The sequence below is a fragment of the Mustela nigripes genome, chromosome 8, assembly GCF_022355385.1.
Source record: "Mustela nigripes isolate SB6536 chromosome 8, MUSNIG.SB6536, whole genome shotgun sequence".
Lineage (NCBI taxonomy): Eukaryota > Metazoa > Chordata > Mammalia > Carnivora > Mustelidae > Mustela > Mustela nigripes.
Window position 1 is genome coordinate 19340028 of NC_081564.1, and position 19583 is coordinate 19359610.

Below are 19583 nucleotides of genomic sequence, written 5' to 3' on the forward strand. Positions count from 1 at the left end.
ATTTTAAGTCATGGTGGAAGTGGGCTCTGGGCCACCGCAGATGGGGATTCTGAGCCACCTTAGACGTGGGTTCCACTGCAGGCACAATTCTGGGACATGGTGGATGGAGGTTGAGTTCTTAGGTCAGGGACCAGGTGGGTTCTAGGACAGGTGTGAGAGGTGGATTCTGAGACATGATTGAAGTAGGTTCTGGGACAGGGGCAAAGTAGATGCAACAAGTCGATTTTGGGACGAACACATGGATCCTGCGCCAGCCATCCTACTCCTGAGTTCCCAGAACCCGCCCATGCATGGAGCCCCGGAGCCCTTAACATGTACATCCTATGACCGCTGTTAGCTTATCTGTTTCCCACAGGCCTTAGTTCCAACATCACTTCCTTACAGAGGCCCCGGTGGGGGGCCTCCACCCCATCACATGCCCTCTTGCTCCACTCGGCTCACCCTGCCCTGTCCCTTTCTACTACTCTGCGGAGCCAGGTGAGGGTGCCTTTACCTGCGTGATTACTTGGGCACCCTCGACTCCTAGCCAGACTGTGGCTCCCTGTGGGCAGGGCCCGCATGTGCCCCGCTCCCCAAAGAGCACAGGGCCAGGCACAGGGAGGCTGCCCAACAGTCGCTCCTACTGAACCAAGGAGTTTTTCGTGACATTAGGGATCCTGTCTGATTTATAGTTTCATTCCAAGTGCCGGAGCGGCCATTTAAGTGCGCTGTGAATCTATAAATAAAGGGAAGAGGGGTTTCAGGGCCCGAGAAAGTGAGGGAGGAAAGAAGAGGGAAGGAAAGTGAAAGAGAATGCAAGGAGGAAGTTGTAGGAGGGAGAGCCGGAGCGGGGACAGAGACCGGGGGCGGGGGAGCAGAAGGGGCACATTGGGAGGAACGCAGAGCGAATGAATGAACGTCCGCCCGCCCGCCCGCGCGCTCCACCTGCGCACTCCACCCCCGGCCCCGCCGGGCAGTGCGTCCCGGGGTCTCCGCCACCGCCGCTCCCTTAAAGCCTTCCCAGCGGCCCCGCGCCGTGCGCGCCGGGGGTCCGAGCCCCGCCCCACCCCCACGCCAGCCCCGCCCCGCCCGCCGCCCGCGCCCCCTCCTCCAGCCGGCCAGCCGCGCGCGGCATTGTGGGAGTTGTGGTCCGCGCGGCCCCGCGGAGCGCAGAGCGGCGTCGGCACCGGTGGGGGCACCGGCTCGGCTCCAGCTCGGGCTCCCGCGGCGTGGGCCGGGCGGTGGCCCCGCGGCGCGGGCAGGGGGCGTCTGCGCGTCCGCGCCCTCGGGCGGCGGCGTCCCCCCCGGCCCCAGCATCCGCCCCAGCCGCTCGCGCGCCGGCGCGCAGGTAAGCGGCGTCTCCGGGGGGCTGCCGGGCGCGGGGGCTGGGGGGGAAGACGGCGCGGCCGGGCCGCCACCACCCCACCCCCGGGGAGAGGGGGAGGAGGCGGGGGCCGGACGGCTGCAGGCCCGCGGTCCCCACGGCTGGCGGCGGCGCGGCCGCTGGAGATGCTTGGGAACGCCGGCGCCCCCCCTCCCGCGCCCCGCGCCCCGTGCCCCGCATCCCGGCCCGGCCAAGGGGCCCCGCCGCCCGGTACTCGCTGCGTGCAGAGCGCCGCCGCCGGGGCTGTGTTGGCGGCGGGCAGGGCAGCACCCTCCTCGTTAGCCCCTGCCCCATCGCGGTGCCCACCGCGGCGCCCCATGACCCTCCTCCCTGCTCCCTTTCCTTCCCTTCTCTCCCCCTTCCCCCAACCCTGAGCGTCACCCACTTCCCATATTTCTCGTGGTGACCCTCCTCCCCTGTCCCATAAGCTATCACCATAAGCCACCTTCCCCAGTCTTCAGCCGATTGCCCACTTTTCCTGTCAATATGCACTTTTCCGTGGTCCCATCCCCCTCTTCCCCTGACCTCCTGGTGGTCACCATCTGTGTTAACCCATCCGCTGCCCCCACCTTTCCCCCACTCTCCAGAGTGGGCGGATGCTGAAAAAGCTGGCCCAGAAAGTGAGGAAGAGAAGTCTCCAGTTGCCCAAGGGGGAAGGCTGGTTCCAAGACAGTTCCCAGGGTCCTGGGTGGGGAGGGTGACCTGCATCATACCCCTTGCCCTGCTTTGCCCTGCTCTTTGGGGGTACTTCTAGGGCAGCTTGGCCGCACCCTGAGAAAGACCAAAAGCTCTTTAGCACTGAGCAGCTTCTTGGATTGTAAGGTGAACCCCATTAGCCAAGTTAGAGCTGAGTCTGTCCCCCATATGTTCATCGTATCAAAAGGTGTATTTCATTGGACTTGCTGACCAATTGGCCATGCATTCTCCAGGGCTGACTGACCTTTACGATTGGAGTTATTAAAGGGCAGAACTGCAGTGACAGGTCCCGGTCCCTAAGGAGGACAGACATGAAACAGATGCAAATGATGAGATATGTGAAGGAAACCGGACATTACTGTGGTCCCTGAGCCAAGAGCCGGAGAGGGGGAGAGAATCCATGCCTTCGTGGATTTCCACTGGCGCCTTCGTGGTTGTCACTGGGTGCCCTGAGTGTTGTATGTTGGAACCAGTACTTATTAAACTGCCAGTCACCCTGCAAATGTAAACGATTTTTTAGTGTCACATTTCAGCCGTGAGCTTTTAAACCCACCTCTGGGCTCAGGGGCCTGCCAGTGTCTTTTGACTAAAAGGAAGCGGCAGGTAAGAAAAGTCCTAACTTCGGCTCTCCGTGCTGGTTATGAGAACAGGATCTGAAGCTGGGCTCAGGGCATCAGGATCTTTTGCTGCCTTTTGTTTATAGTTCAGGCTAGGGAGCGCTCATGGCTGGTTTTGACTAGAATGAGGCTTCCCCCAGGAGGCTGGTGAGCTCCAGGGGTGTCCAGTGAAGAGATCTGTTCTTCATCCGCCCTGTGTTCCAGGTTTTCATTGTGCTGGAGTTAAGCAATTAGCAGAGCTGATGGGGACTGACACTTAACAGGTGTTTGCTAAATTATCACCATCTCACTTCTCAACGAAGAGAAACCTCTTCTCCTGAGAGACTGAGTTTAAAAGTTCCAATTAGAAGTTGAGCTCAGGGAGGGGGGAAATCCTTTTAGTAAAAGTGCTTGTTTTTCACGCAGATGACAGTTTCACACTGAATTTCAGGAATCCTGGGGTTCTGGTTGGGAGACAGGCTTGCAAACAAAACACGGGGAGAATCATCCCAGATTTTCTTTCCCTTCCCCTTTCAAGGGAACATGTGCCAGTTACGGTATGGCTAGAGAGAACCAGGGGCACCAAATGGTCTGTTTCCATCCAGTGGGGCCCAGATCTGTGAAGAAATTGAGAACGTGTGAGAAAAAAAAAATTGAGCTGCTAGCCTCCCTCCCCACTCTTGTATTTTTCCTAGAAACATAAAAACGGCCATGAATATTTAGCATGTGCGTTTTTGACTTGCTAAACATGATAGTCAAATGATTCTTAATTCAACCTAAGCTGGGAAGATGCAGGCAGGCAGTGAATGAGCACCTAAGGTTTCTCTTTCATTTTTAGTCTTGCCAGTCTGGGGACAAATAAAAGTCAGCTCAGATACGTGGCAGCGAGAGTGTCCAGAATTTGCTTTTAGGGTCCCTCATCCCAAGATACCTGTCCCCAATGCCCTGGCTTGGTTTTGTTGGCTGACCAACACGGGCTGCCACATGTCTAAGCACATATTAAATTTTCGTTGTGACATCCTAAGTGTTTTATATCTGTTGTCACTTTCCTCCATCCCAGGAGATGAGCATGGCCCAGTCTTAGAGATGAAGGAACCGAGAGGGAAGTGTCCCGCCCACAGTCCAGCCCACCTCCAGTCTGGGTTCTTGGCCTCTCTGCCATCTCGCAAGAATTTTCCAGCCAAATGTAGTCCCCACAGAAAGGAAAGGGGACAGCTTCCCCAGTTTTTCAGTTGCCTTCAGTTCCCAAGAGAGAAGGTAGTACACAAAACGACTTTTGTGAATTACTCGGCCCCTTGCACCGAGGGAATGTATTAGGCTTGTGGGAGATTGTAGATCTGGCTGTTCTGGGAAAAGCAGGCTGGACACAGCATCTCTCAGCTGGGAAACACGGCCAGGCTTTTGTAGACACGGGCACCGTGACTGCCGGGCTCTGATCTTACTTTTAGGTTATTAGGGTAAACGGCGTGCCAGACGCTGGCCCCAACCACTGGCGGGCTACTTGGCAGAGTGCTCCTGTCTGTTCCGGAGACAAGAGACCTGAGAAGGCTTCTGTTTCCATTCTCCCCCATCACTTCCTCTCCTAACCTGCGGGTGAGACCAGGGAGTAGTCTCTGGACTGGCTAGACAGAAAGGCCCAGTGTCAGCTGTGGGGGTGACCCATGACCCAAGAGCCCACCCCTCCTTCCAGCTTGAGTGCAACGCAGCCTTTGTCAGCAGGGCAAGAGAGATTAAGCAAGAATGATGAAGCACCATAAGAGAGAAAGTAAAATGGAGACCGTGTAGTTTTGTGGTTCCTTTGCCATTTTTAGGAATCTTTTATTTATTTTAAGTCATTTCTGTGTTCAATATGGGGCTCGAGCTCTTGACCCCGAGATCGAGGGTTGCACACCCCACTGACTAAGCCAGCCATGTGCCCCTCCTTTGCCAATTTTTTTTTTTTTTATAAAAGATTTTATTTATTTGTTTGACAGAGGCAGCAAGAGAGGGAACACAAGCAGAGGGAGTGAGAGAGGGAGAAACAGGCCTCCCACTGAGCAGTGAGCCTGATGTGGCCTGGATCCCAGGACCCAGGGATCATGACCTGAGCTGAACCACCCAGGCGCCCCCTTCCTTTGCCATTTTTAAGATGCTTTTGAATCCAGATCTCTCTGTAAAGGTACAGAGACTTAAGGAGAACAAGTATTTATGAAATGCCTACCATGACTAGACATCATCATGCAGCCCTCTGGGGAGTATGTCTCTGCCCTGGCCACATGAACTTGGGTGAGGTATATAACCTCTCAGGACCACAGTTTCCCCACCTGTAAAATGGGGCTGATCACACCCCCTACAAATGACACAGAATAGATGGGCCTTGGGTAATTGTTAGTACTGGTTGCAAATTATGCACCGTTGGCCTCTTGGGAAATTGGGGGGCGGGGGGTGTGGCAAAATGGGGAGAGAACACACAAGATTGAGAAGTGTGTCCCCTACCCACAGGGACCTTCCAGAAGGATCTGTGATTTTACATTTCAGTTGAGGATATATCCAGGTATAAAAATTTATGCTGGTTTACTTTTTTTTTCTCTTGTCAGGTTCGAAAATCGTTTCACGGTGACTGATCCCACTTGCTGGCCTGACCAAAAGCGGCTCCTTCCACCCAGCTTGCAGTGACTTTTTTGCAGGGAGTGGAGTAGTGAGCCCAGATGTGGGTCAATGCCACACTTGGTGGGATCCGAGGAACCGTGATGGCAGCCATGCCTCCCCTGGCCCCAGCCACCCCTTCCCCCTAATGTTAAGCTGCAGGGTGCGGGTGCCCTTGGGACCTCTGAGGACTGACTGTCTGACCTTGCTTCACCCTGCCCCCTGCCCCCAACGTCAGCTCCCCCAAGATGTCGCTTGAGTGGCTGGTGGCCTGGAACTGGTCGCTGGACGGCCTGCGGGACTGCATCGCCACGGGCATCCAGTCGGTACGGGACTGTGACACCACGGCTGTGGTCAGCGTGGCCTGCCTGCTAGTCCTGTTCGTGTGGTACTGTTACCACGTGGGTCGTGAGCCGCCCCGGCCCTACGCAACCGTCAACTCCCTGATGCAGGGCACAGATGCCGCCGGGCTGCAGAACGGCTACGCATACTGCCAGTCACCTGAGTGCGTGCGCTGCGCCCACAACGAGGGCCTCAACCAGAAGCTCTACTATAACCTGCAGGAGTACGCCAAGCGCTACTCCTGGTCCGGCATGGGCCGCATCCACAAGGGTATCCGCGAGCAGGGCCGCTACCTCAGCAGCCGGCCCTCCATCCAGAAGCCCGAGGTCTTCTTCCTGCCCGATCTTCCCACCACACCCTACTTCCCACGGGACGCCCAGAAGCATGACGTGGAGCTGCTGGAGCGCAACTTCCAGACCATCCTGTGCGAGTTTGAGACCCTGTACAAAGCCTTCTCAAACTGCAGCCTCCCGCAAGGATGGAAAATGAACAGCACTCCCAGCGGGGAGTGGGTCACCTTTTACTTGGTCAATCAGGGGGTTTGTGTTCCCAGGAACTGCAGGAAGTGCCCACGGACGTACCGCTTGCTTGGAAGCCTTCGGACCTGTATTGGGAACAATGTTTTTGGGAACGCGTGCATCTCCGTGCTGAGCCCGGGGACTGTGATCACGGAGCACTATGGCCCCACCAACATCCGCATCCGGTGCCACTTAGGTAGGTCGTGGGGGCGGGGGCTCAGGGCACAGCCTGCCCGACACAGCCACCCTGGGCCACCAGAATCATGCCTGTCTGCACTCCACAGGGCACATCTGTCAAAGGTCGATGCATTATGTGCAGAGTTTTGACCGCAGAGATTGAGTCAGAAAAGGAACTTGCGAGCAGTAGGATCTGACAGAAGGTCTGTCTAGGGGAGCTCTCTGCAGTGGTGGGAATGGCCTCTATCTGCACCATCCCAGTACAGTAGCCACTAGTACCATGTGACCGCTGAGCGCTTGAAACGCAGCTGGTGCCGGCAGGGGACAGAGTTCTGTCTACACTTAGTGAGGCACCCGTGGCTGTGGCTACCATATCAGGCAGCACAGCTCAAGAGCCCAGAGGCTGTTGTAACCGTCACAGGTTCATCCTGATGCCTGGGCTGCTACACAACATGCCCTCGTGCCTCCCAAGTCGATGGGGCATGCGTGCGTGGTGTTAGTGCCGAGTTCATTCAGGTTTGAGGGCAGTTGGTACCATGCGCGACAGTGGCCCTAAGAATGGGGTTGAAGTCAGCTTGGCCGTGTTTGCGTCCTGGCCCCAAAGGCTGCTGGCTGTGTCAGCTGCGGCAAGTCACTTTGCCTCCCTGCACCTCCATGTCCTCACATAGAGAGAAGAGGTCAAGAGCTCCTTCCCATGGAGGTACTTGGAGGGTCCGCTGAGAACACGTGTCATGAAGCGTTTATGCGCACGGAGCCGGACATGCAGTGCTTACTCACCCGTGAGGGGGACTTCGCCACAGCTCAGCACCCAGGGATGTTCGCTCCCCCGAATGCCTTGTGCCTAGTGACTCATGATAATGGGTTGGTACCCCCAGTTAGCATCCCAGACTGGGGGGCACGCCCAGAGCCCGGGTAAGGTCGGCTTCAGGAAATTCTCAGCACTAGCTGCCTTGGCTTCGGAACAGAGGATGAAAAAGCCCACGTGGAGGAGCCCCAGTCAGGGCTGGAGCGGGGGGCCTCATACTGTTCTATAGACAAACCATAGGGCAGCCTCCTGGGCTCTCCAGCCCCGCTTTTCCCAGAGCCCTCTGCTTCCCCTGCCCCATGCAGGGAGCCTGAGCAGAATGGGACGTGGACAGAGGGCTTTGCCACTTTGAAAGACAGCTAGATTCGAGCAGTTGATACTGTGAGTGTTTACAGAGCAGAGGCAGGACAGGGCAGAGGTGCCAGAAGAGGGAGCCTGGCTCCGTGGTCAGCTCTGGGACTCTGGGCAAGGAACGGAGTCTCTGCGTGCCTCAGTTTCCTCATCTGTAAAATGGGAAGTAGTGCTTACTTCAGGACCACTGACAGGGTTAAATAAAGTATTTTCTGTGGCTGCTTGGCCGGGAGAGAGGTGGTAGCTAGTCCCCTGGAATGAAACCTGTGCTGGGCAGTCTAAGAAAGGATCCCTAAAACCTGGGCCCTCGGGAAACAGTGGGAAACCATCAGGCTTCGGAAGCAAGCACCCCCGGACTCAGCTCTGTCGGCCCCAGCTGCCGAGTGATCTTGGCTGGGACCCCGAAACTCTGAGCCTCGCACAAGGGTGACAGTTTATGCCTGGGGACTCTCTGGAGGATGAGAAGACACATGTGGAGACTATGGGCAGGTAAAGGGCAGTCAGGCAAAGGGCACTCTGATTAATCAAGGGGGCAAGGTGGCCATCTCAGTGGTCTCAGTAAGGTCGCCATGCAGGACTCCAGGGCACACTCAGATCTCACACTCCATCCTGCTAGGATGCCTTCCCCCTGAGCCCCAGACGTGGCTGAGGGCTCAGGGGGAAGGGGGGCCGAGGTCAGACAGGTTGGGTGGGAGCGAGCCATGCAGGAGCCCCCCCATGCCCAGCTTTGAGATGGAGACTGGGGCAATGGGGAACAGTACTGTGCTTTCTTCAAAGGTTTTCTTTGGCTGTTTTTCAAAAGCTTCAGAGTGAACCCGCAGGAAGGGCGCCTGTGGACTGAGGTAGAATTCCAGGCAGGTGTGTTCAGTGGCAAGGGCAGCAGGGTGGGGGGCAGAAGAGCAAGGCTTTGCCTTCTGTGCACAAATGCCTGTTGTGCACCTGCGTGGTGCGTGTGTGAGTGTAAACCACACCCCCACAGGCCCTCCGTACGACCTGTCGTTCCCTTCTCAACCGTACTAGTTCTTGCTACCAGAAAAACTGGGCCGTGTCATGTTCTCCTGGAAGGAGTCCCGCTGGACTGTGGCCGCTTCCCTGAGGCCGGGGCAAGCTCCCTGGTTAGATTTGCTCAGCATTTCCTTCTTTCCACGGTCATGCACACGTTTGAATCCACCACGGAATGAAACAAAGGTGGGTTCGATCCCTGCGACCTTGGGTATTGCCAGAGAAGGAGCGAACCTGGTACGTCCCTGGTGACCACGCCTTGGCCAGAATACCTGGCTGGAGTGCAGGAGACACCCTCTATTTCTGAGCCCTGCTCTGGAACTGCCAGCCTTTGTCCCCTTTGGCTGCCTGCCCTCTGAGCTGTGACTTGTGGAGCTGACCCCACAGACCCCTGAAAGCCCGGCCACGGCTGTGCATTCCCCCCAGTCCATTCATTCGCCAAAGACCTCTCTGAGCTAGCTCTAGGGGTGGCGTCCCTTGGTCTGGACCCCACGTAGCGCCGTGGGACAGCTCTGCCTGTGGGGCTGGGACGTCCTGACCACACGGCCACAGACCTCCAGCAAGTGACCTCTGACGTTCACGAGGCACGTTGACTGGGGAGGGAGATGCCCTTCTACACGGCCAACCCTCAGGAAAGGGCAGATGAAAATGCAGGAGCATATTCAGCAAATTCTTGCTCAAGAAGCACAGTTAGACTCTTATTGCCTTTTCACGTGCGTGGTGTTGGATTTCTGGGCCGACTAGCTGGGTGGAATTGGCAGATCAGCTTGTGTTTGCCTTGCTCCCCGGAGTGCCAGCCTCCAGTGTCCTGAAGTCGGGGGAGGGGGCGCTGAGCCCTTTTTGCAGCCTTGACCTGCCTCGTTGGATGGTCGGTAGGGACAAAGAGCAAGCCCTCAGCCAGAGCACGTGGGGTCTAGCTCCATCCCCAAGAGCCCCCTGATCACTCTCTCTGGGACAGTATTGATCATCTCTGCCAACCAAGCTGGTTTGGGGGCAGTAGGCAGGAATGGGGTGGGGGGCACTGGAAGGCCAGGGCATGATGAAGGGGAAGGCAGAAGAAAGTAAGCAGGGGGCTGTCAAGCCAGCAGGCCAGACCATTTTTCTGCTGTGCTGTGGTGCATGGTGATGAATCATTTAGTGGCCCAGAGAAAGGAGAGCTGCTTTCTGAAGCCCTGGGGTGGAGGGTCCCTGCAGAGAACCACAAAGTCCTAATGGCCTCGTCCAGTCAGTGAGGGTTCTCTCCTCCGGGCCGGTCACAGCCCTAAACCCCACCACCCTCCCCAGCAGTTGTTACCAGTAGCGGGAGATGGGAGATGATGATTCCAGAGTTGGAATGGCCCTTCTCGCCTGATTCAGTGAGATTGACAGTGGAAGCCTTTGCTACAAGAATGGACAAGCACTTTAGTGCCACCACTGCTGAAATACTGTCCAGTGTCATTAGAGCCCATTCTGTGGTTTGGATTTAAACCTCATGTCCCCACCAGGACTGAATAGCAGACTTCTGGCAGGTCACGTCATTTCTCTGAATCTCAGCAGCTCCGTCCAGAAAGGGGCTGAAGGGATGTCTGAAAAATGCTGATTTAGCCCAGACTTGCACTCAGGCAGTTTGTATGTTCCCCGTGGCAAGGACAGTGGCCATATAGCTCCTCGGGTAAGCACGCTGCTGTTCCGCCTTTATAGGCTCAGAGAGGTGAAGTGACTTGCGCAGAGTCCCGCGGCAGTGAAGGGTCAGAGCTGGCCCTCGAACCCCAAGTCTTCTGTTCTTGCCGCTCCTCCGTGTGGCCTCTGTGACTTCCTCCTGCACACGTGCTTCCGGTTCAAGGGGCGTATTAAAATGCTTTGTTAGCGAGAACTCTCTTTTATGTTCATCCTAAGGAGTCAGCTGGGGTGTGTGGTGGGCAGGGCCGACTGGTCCTGCCTCACGGTTGTGCCCGTAGTCCCCAAAGACGAACAAGACCACCACGATCACATCCCCTCTGGCAGGACCCTGCTTCCTCCTGATGCATCCTTCCTGAGAGCTGTGGGGCCCATCCAGCCCCTCGGGACTCTGTTCCACGGCTGTGGTGGTGCCTTCATTTCCAGACGTCCAGGCAGTGACAGGGCCCGGGCGTTTCCTCGGATCCTAGGGTGGGAGGCGGGGACGTGAAAGTGGGCCCACAGCGTTTCAGCTAGGCCCGCTCCCTGCGGTTATGCACCCCTGCTTGGCACCTCATGTGCTCGCCATTGTGAATGTATAGAGGCTTACAAAGATGTGGGCCTCTTTCCCCATGGAGCTCAGGCATGGCCTTAGGGGTGACCTTCAGTGTCACAGAGGGCAACCAGAGGAGCTTAGACTAAGAACATGCCATCCTCAGGCCCCGAAATGGATTTAAAGCTTGGAACCCAAAGAGGAGGGCCTGGTTTCATCTTAACCAAAAGAGTCCTAGAGATTGGGGTCTAATAAACACAGTTTACTGAGCCAGGCGGGTTATAAACCTGGTCTTCCTCAATAAATGGGGGTTGGGGGAATAGGAGGTCCCACAGATGGGCTTCAGGGGTCTCAAAAGTGCAGCACAAGACTTGACAGAGTGACCCATGACCCAGAACAGATGAAGCCAATGGAGGAATGTGGTTTTCCAGGGAGCTCGGTGACGGTTAGGGTCCACAGCCTGTATTTCCTCTGCCAAAGCACCTCCCACCCCAGACAGGGCTCTGAGGGGTGAGGCAGAAGGCCAGGACACTTCAGAAGTTGACAATTTGTACCAAAACAGCCCATCCCCCCATCCCACCTGCCTTCATTCTCTTTTCTCTGCTTTTCCCTCAAAGGTCTCAAAACCCCAAGTGGCTGTGAACTGGTGGTCGGGGGGGAGCCCCAGTGTTGGGCAGAAGGACGCTGCCTGCTCTTCGATGACTCTTTCCTGCACACTGCATTCCATGAAGGTGAGCAGCTGCCTTTCTCTTTTCTTTAAGTTATAGGCTGTATTTCTCAGCCCAGTTAGGTTTCCAGAAAAACTGAGCACAGTATATAAGCCCCCCCCCATTGCCCCTTCCATTACCATCTTACTTTAGTGTGGTACATTTGTTGCAAGCGACACATAGAGTGACAGGTTATTATTAATTGAACTCCAGTCTCCTTCGGGTTCACTCTTGTTGCTGTGTGTTCTGTGGGTTTTGACAAATGCGCAGTGACACGGATCCACCCTGACAGGATCATACGGGAACGGTTCCACCGGCCAAAAAGTCCTCTGTGCTCCAGCTAGCCCTCACTCACTCCTTCCGTCCTCTGCCCCTCTCCTTTCACACGCTCCACCCAGAACCTCAGGAAACCGTGCTAACATTCCTGTTCCGAGAGGAGGCGATCTTCCAGTGCAAGCCAAGGGACAGGATGGGCCCTGCCCGGAAGCTCACTGTGGGGGTCCAGCACTGCATGGGTCCTGGCTCTGGAACGGTTTGAACCTCTCTTCTCTCGTACCCCCTCCCAGGTTCAACAGAGGATGGCCCACGGGTGGTTTTCATGGTGGATTTGTGGCACCCCAATGTGGCAGCAGCCGAACGTCAGGCCCTGGATTTCATCTTTGCTCCGGGTCGATGAGAACGTTTTCCGTGCTGGAGTCGGCGACAATGGCCGCGGGTCAGCCCGGGCAGACTGGGGTACGGTCCAGCCCCAACCCGTGCTGTGAATCCACGCTCTGAGTCCTGCCTCACCAGAAAGTTCTTATTTGGGGTTTTGAGATCACGTGGGCTCCCTCTTTCCTTTGGTTATTGTAAATGGGAAATTTTCAGCTTGTATCGCCTTAGATTTTTCTTTTTTTCCTTTCAGTCATTTGCTTCTGAGATTCCTTTCTGCCTAATAGCGTGTTACTTTGCTCTGTGACTGGGGGCTCTGTGCCTTCGGTGTGACTGTTGTCTGTGCCGTGTCACATACCTGGTTTTTTCAGTGCTCTGGAATAGAGTAACCAAGTGGTTATCTGTCTGAATGTAATCACGTAAAAACTCCTTGTGGTCATCTGAAAAGAAAAATGAACAAAACAAAACAAAAACTGCAAACCAGTGTTAGAGACCTTGGCCTCTGTTGCCGTCACGGTCACACAGGGGACCCTTCGGCCACCTGGGGCAGGGGGACAGTCTGCAGTTCCCACACCCGGCTGGCTTCACAGGCAGGGCGGGCCTAGTCGGGGCGGCATGCACGGCTGGGCCTGAACAGACTTGTCACCGTCGCTCCCCTCACTCCCAAACCCCTTCAGGTCCCCGACAGCGGGGAGCATCTGGCTGGTGGGACTGGAGGCTCCTGTGTAAACACAGCTTTCCTTCCAAGCTGAGGCTGGTGTCCTCAAGAGCCAAGTCAGAGCTCCCACGGATCAGCTGCCGAATGTGTGATCCGCTTACTTCACTGTCCACAGGAGCCCTCCTGCCAAATGGGGCCAGGAAAACTCCCCGCGCAGCCGCTTCAAGTCCGCGGCGATGAACGTTCAGACCAGCCATTTGGCTGATAGGGGCTATGGCAGCGTGAGACTGTGTGCTCCTCCAGTGACATTCCAGCAGCACCTTCCTCTCGCAAAACTGGAATTGTCGATCTGACCAAAAACGTGTCTGTTTTGCTTTGGAGTTCTGTTGCCTATGATTTTCCATTTATTTGTCTGTACATAAGTGTTCCAAGTGCTGGACTCTGAGACAGTGGAGGGGTCGGCCCCATTTCTTCGTCTCTGTGCAGGGGCGCATGCCGGGTGACGATGACCTAAGCCAGGGGGTGTGAGCGGGGCCTTTGTGGAGACCTACGAACCCAAAAGACCCACAGCGGTGGAGCTGGCTTTTTGGTTTCCTGTGAAGGATATGGCCAGCTGGGGGCACAAATTCTAGAAACATTCTCCTGTGACCCGAGGTGTGCAAGAGTAGCCTTCAGCTGTCCTAGAGATGCCTTTTTCGAATCATGTATCATGGGCAGTGTTTAATGTATACAGTGGGCGGTGTACAGCTGGTCACCCGTATAGGTCCAGGGTTCTCTCGGAACAGAACCAGCAGCTTCCGGGAGTAATGGCCGTCAGACATGACCCTGGGCCGAGATGCCCTAGGCAGTGACTGGCAAGGGAGCAAAGAAAACCTGTTTCCATTGGAGTCAATGGATCTTTTTCAGTGAGTGGAATGCCGGACAGGGCAGCAGTTTCCAACATACGTGAAATCTTTCTACTCATTAAGTATCTTGTCAAAGAATCACCAAGGTGCATGATTTCTATACATACTGACTGCTCTCCGTTTACAAAGTCCACAGCCCACACGGGTAACCGGCCACCGGAGCTCATGTGCCGAGATAAATAAAGGACCTTGCTGAAAACCAGAGTGAACTGTGAAAGTGGTCTGTTGGGGAAAAGAGGGCACTTGGCAGGAGTCACTAGGAGTTTGGATCACGTCGCAGAGATGGGTGGGGCCCCACAGGCACCACTATCTATGGTGAGTGAGACAAAAACGCAGCTCTCCAGTGATGGGTGTGGGCTAACAGGAGCAGATCCATGGAACGTTAAGGAGCTCTAAGTGGCACTCGAGGCAGAGAACAAGGACCGTGGCTTCAGGAAAGGTAGGGGTTGGGGGGTACTCAGGACTCCGTGCCAGGAGCTGGCTTCTGCCCAACCTTGGGCAAGTCACGGAGCCTCTGGGAGCATCGCTGTGCTCCGCTGCAGATATGGCCTCATCCCTACAGGAGCAGTGAGGTCCCCTTTCTGCCATAGTGGTTTTGAACAGGTGCAGGGGGACAGGTGAGAGGCAGGACAGGTAAGAAAGAGGCAGATCAACACCTCTGATCAGTGGTGGAGGTGGCCTGGGGAGCCAGTGGCCCCTTCCCGCCGCCTCAGTACAGGGGAATTCCGAAGCAAGTCCCTTAGTTGACATTTTTCCTTTTAAAAAGAGGTAGGTGATGTGGGTGGCCTGGGGCTCGGGGAGCAGCCAGGCTGCCTGGTGTTTTCCCAGCAAGCTTGCTTCCAGCTACAGTCCTGGCTGGGCTCTCTCAACAAGCAGAAGGGAGGAGCACCACTTGCCCAGGGCTGAGATGTTTCTCGCTCTCCTGAAGTGTGCATTGCCAACTAGGCAATTGCTAAAATAATTTAAGTGTTACAGCTAAGGGTGCTCAAGGTGAAAAGGGGGAGCCAGCGTGCCCGCCCAGCTTCAGAGGAGAAGCCCTGCTTCCACCTGACACAGCCCAAACCACCTTCAAGCCCAGACCTCACAAGGTCACGTCCCAGGGCTCCCAGGCACCTGCTCCTTATCCCTACCCCCTACCACTGCACTCACCCAGATTGTCTGGATCCAGGTTACACTTGTAATGTTGAATGGCCTACGGTGTATAGCTTCGTATAGCCAGGGAGGGGAAAGGTGATCTAATCCACTGGTTCTTGACTTTGCACAATACAATCACCTGGGGTGTTCTGAGAAATAGTGATGCCCACATCCCCCCCACCCCCGCCCCAAAGCATCTCATTTCTTTGTTCTAGGGGTGGGACCCGGATCTCCGTATTTGTTTTAACTCGTTTCCTGCCCTGATTTTAATGGAAACAAGAGTCAATGCCCATTAAGAATGACAAGGCCTTTGAAACCAGCCAGCTCCAGGTTAAAGTCTGGACAGTGTTCCTGTGTGACACCCAGGCCACTTCTAACCTGGGTCTCTAGTGAACAACCACTATTTGTAACATTCTCCGACAGTACCCTGCTGAGCCCCTTGCAAGATGTAGCATCCCCATTCTTAGTTCTTGGGTTTCTTGGGTCTGGTCTGCCCCAACTGCAGGGCTGGGTTCACCATCCAGACCTGACCAATCAGAGCCTTCCAAACTCTTCGGCACTCGGGAATTAGGTCAGGGCTGCTGACAGGATCCTGTCCTTTGGCTAAGATCGCTGAGAAAAAAAAGTTACTTTTCATGCAGTAGAGGTGGGGATCTAAGAAAATCTGACAGTGAAATCCACAGAGGAAAGCAGGTGCCACCGTGTGGAGGTCACCAGAGTCCCTAATCTAGCTTTGCCTGGAACCAGCGCTACCACCGGACTTACCACTTCCACAAGCCAATAAACTCCCTTTTTATTCTGAAGCCAAATTTGAGCTGCAGTTGCTGTCCTTCCCACCAAAAAGTCCTGACCCACTCGGTGAGGTTCATCTATAAAATGGGCCAAATGCCCACCTTCACAGGCTTAAAGTGGGCTTTGAGTAAGGTAACAGTATGTCACAATCTGGGTGGATAGGAAGTGCTCCATACATATTTTTTAAATGTTAAGTAATCAAAGCAAAGGCTCAGTACAAAATGCTATTTGTGAGGACCATCGGGCCCTGCTGCCAGCAACTTCCCCCTAAGATACACCTCCCTGCTAAATCTTGCTAACCAGATGTAAACACAGGGGACAGGACAGAATAAGGCCATATATTTTCAGGCTGCTGACAGATGGCAGTGGAAATACTCAAGCAGATTGTAACATTAGGTGGCAGGCAGCAACACACACAGAGATGGATTTACTTTCTGCCTCCTTCCCAGGCACACACGTCAGTCCTAACTTCTGATCACCTACCCTTCCCCACATTTCCCCATGTCTGATGCATTAGACACCCCAAACCCAAGGTGAGAGTGCTTTCTCCCCTGGGTACAGAGAACTCTGTGCACTCTAGAAAATTCTTCTGCCTATATTAGTATCCCATGAGTCCTTGGGGCCCACACTGGGGGAAGCAGAGACAGTTGTGTGCATGTAACGCAGAAAAAGTTAGCTCATGGCAACAGTCCCTGTGGCCAAAGCCACGTGGCCAGCTGGAGGCCAGGCTGGAATGAGAGGCCAGGCCCCAAGCACGCTGTCTGGCAGCCTCTTAACCTCCAGTCACACGTTCAGACCTCCATGGCTGGCACAGGGACCTCTTGGAGAGGCCATTTGTCCTCTTGGGACATTCATTGAACCCCACGTTCTGGGAGCCCCCACAATATGCCATGCCTTTACATAATTACCTTTTCCTCTCCATGTCAGAGAAGACACCCAAGTTCCAAGAAGTCAAGTCCCTGAGGCCCAGCAAGTCAGAGAGATGTGATCTGAGCCCAGGGCCCACAGAAGCCCCTGAGGGCTGGTTGGAGGGAAGACATACACAGTGCCTTTTCGCCTGTGCATGGGAGGTGGGGCTGCTTGTCTCCCCCTCCCCCCTTCCTAGGGGGCCTCATGGGGTTTCAACGTCCAGGCCTCCAGCCCTGCCCCGGGGCACTCTGCTTGGAACACGTGCGTGCACGCTTGCGCGTGCACACACACACACACACACACACACACACACACACACACGGGCACTCAGGGAGTGGCCTCTGGGCTCTAACACGATTCATGAGCACTGTGGATTTTATTCCCAGAAGGATAGCCAATTTACTTGTTAAAGGTAAACAGAGGAAACGTCCTTTTTCAGTCTCACAAAGCCCTGAGAACCTTTACCTTAAGCTTCCCAGATTCAACAAACACCTTGAGAAAAGATCCAGAGTATCTTTTTTCTCCTGCAACCAGCTGACAAGTGTTGATTGTACACCCTGTCCTCCCCAGTCTCCTCACGATGGCCCAGGGGTTGGGGGGGACAGGGACTCCCCCTCCCATCACCCTGCTTCTCATCTGTTCAAGAGCCAGTGACCTTTCTCATGAGAGTCCGATCCAGTCACTCCCCTGCTTCAAAGCTCTCCTCTGCCCAGGATAAATTCCCAGCACCCCTGTAAGCATGCAGAGCTTCTTGGTGGGGGTGGCGGAGGTGGTGGGGCCCCATCTGTGCTCTGTGGCACCGCACTGTCCAGACACCAGGGGCTTGGAATTGCCAGGACACACAAATCACTTGCAAGGCGAGCGTGTTGGTCTCCTGTGGGTGCTATCCCGAGGCCAGAATCCGTCCCTCACTTCCTTAGGCATCTGGTGGCCCTGGCTTGTGGCTGTGTCACTCATCTCTACCTCCACGTCACCTCCTCTCAAAAGGAGTCATTTTCCTCTGCCTCTCCGTTAAGCAGGCTTGTGATGGCACTGGGGTATTCCAGAATATTCTCTGCATCTCCAGATTTTTTTTTTTTTAAGATTTTATTCATTTATCAGAGAGAGAGAGTGAGAGAGAGAGTACAGAGGGTAGAGGTCAGAGGCAGAAGTAGACTCCCCGCTGAGCAGAGAGCCTGATGTGGGTCTTGATCCCAGGACTCCAGGATCATGATGTGAGCCAAAGGCAGCCACTCAACCAACTGAGCTACCCAGGCACCCCATGCACCTCCAGATTCTTAATCACACCAGCAGGATCTTTAGCTTCTGAGGTAATACAGCAGCCAGGAATGAGGAGGTGGTACTTTTGGGGGCCCCCCACTCACTGCAGGGTGGGGTGTTAGGAAAGTGGTATTGGTGGGGGTGTGAAGGGCATGTCAGCCACTTCGGAGAGGACCACCATGGGATTAACACTTGAGAGAGTGTGGAGCGGCCGCCAGGCTCCACATGCTACTGCTGTCAATGTGACAAGACCCAGAGAGCCTGGATGCTCCTCTCCAGCCTCCCTAGGCAGCTTGATTAGGCTCAAAGCACCATCCCACCGCCCTGCCCAGGGACCAGAGGCCCTTTCCCAGAAGCAGTCTGAATGCCACTATTAATCACACCAGGGGAACTTGATCCTGAAGCCAGCATGGACTGACCCAAAACAGAACTTTCCCCTCCTCCCCATCCCATGTTCCCTGCTGGCATGAGGCTGTTTTCCGGGGGAATGGGGGCACTCTGGTGTCACCTGTAAACCAAGGCAGGGAAGGATCTGTCCTGCAAATGCCACCTCCCTGGGGGCACATCAGCCCGGGGTATGGGGCCCACTCTAGCAGGAGGGTCCCTGCTCTGGGGAGCCCAGAGTCCAGATGCTAATTTTCAGAGTATGGGCCTGGGACTGTCAGGAAATGATGTCCTCACAGCCACCAGAACCTCTGCAGTACTGAACAGGAAGACAGAGGGTTGAGCAGTGTGCTTCCAGCAGCCTCTGGGCCCTGGTCAGTGTCAAGGCTGCCACTGAGGTCATGGAGCTGAGCTCCACGGCAGAAAGTAAACGGGACCAGAGAAGCAGAGGGAAGTGGTGTGCCTGTGCCTGTTTATGGACTCCAGCTTTTCTGAATTAATCCGGGTTGATGAGACCGGGTTGGGGGGTGCTTTTCCATACACAAGGAATAGGACTTGTAAAGTCCCATCTTGGTGGAGAGCAGAAGGTTCACAGCACAAATGAATGTATGCAGCTGTCTTCTCTGCTCTGGTGCTGGGGGACACTGACTGAGGGCAAGTTGGAGCCAGAGGGCAATGTGCCGAAGCCGCCCAGGGAGAGCCCAGAGCTGGGCTGATGATAGGGAGGTGTTCAAGGCTTCGGGAACAGTGGAAATGCACACCAGGGGAGGCCACTCTCCAAGTGACCCCCCAGCTCTTGGACATGTAACCTAGGACTGAGGAAATCTGCGTCCAGAGGGACGGTCTCAGCTTCCCCCACACTGCCGCTCATCCCCCAGCTCCACCTGTGTTTCCTCAAACTCCAGCGGAAAGCTTTGTGGGTTTTCATGCACCTCACTGTGGGCCTCCCCAAGAAGCAAGCTGGGGTGGGGCCGGGAAGACTGGGGGCTTGGGGCCATTTGGTTGTTTACTTTCAGAGAAGGGCGACCTGCATGGAGGCACCTGCGAGGCTGGAATAAGAAGAGAGGCCAGGGCAGTGCCCAGAGGAGAGGAAGGGGGGAACCAAGCTGGCCATTAATGTCAGGCTCGGGAAGCTGTAGGAAGAAAGCGGAGGGAGCACTCAGAGTATCTTGCTGTTGTCCAGTCCTGCTCTCTCCAGTGGGAAAGGAGTAGCTGGGATCCGAGCCTGCAGCTTCGTCTAGCATTTGGCTCAAGGGTCCCCTGTGCCAAAGTTGTAAGGAACCTAGTTTGGTGGATGGGATATTCACACGCAAGTGTCTTAATGAGCGCTTACTGTGTAACAAATGACCCCCAAACGGTGGCTCAGAACCACACGCATTGATTATGTCACATAATGGGAATTCAGAAGCAACTTGGTTTGACAGTCCTGGTTCAGGTTGTCATAAGGCTGCACTCATCTGAAGGCTTGACCAGGGCTGGAGGAAGAAGGCTCCCTCGCATGCCTGTGGGTGGGAGACCCT

The 19583-nt window shown here is 55.3% G+C and overlaps 1 protein-coding gene across 1 annotated transcript; it reads left to right on the forward strand.

Annotated features, from left to right (window-relative positions):
- The first annotated feature begins 1140 nt into the window (after window positions 1–1140).
- On the forward strand, window positions 1141–13786 carry ASPHD2 (aspartate beta-hydroxylase domain containing 2). The gene is made up of 4 exons (XM_059408703.1): window positions 1141–1327; window positions 5232–6336; window positions 11281–11394; window positions 11937–13786. The coding sequence occupies exons 2-4, from the start codon at window positions 5529–5531 to the stop codon at window positions 12044–12046; spliced, it is 1032 nt and encodes a 343-aa protein (XP_059264686.1). The 5' UTR covers window positions 1141–1327; window positions 5232–5528; the 3' UTR covers window positions 12047–13786.
- The last annotated feature ends 5797 nt before the right edge of the window (window positions 13787–19583 follow it).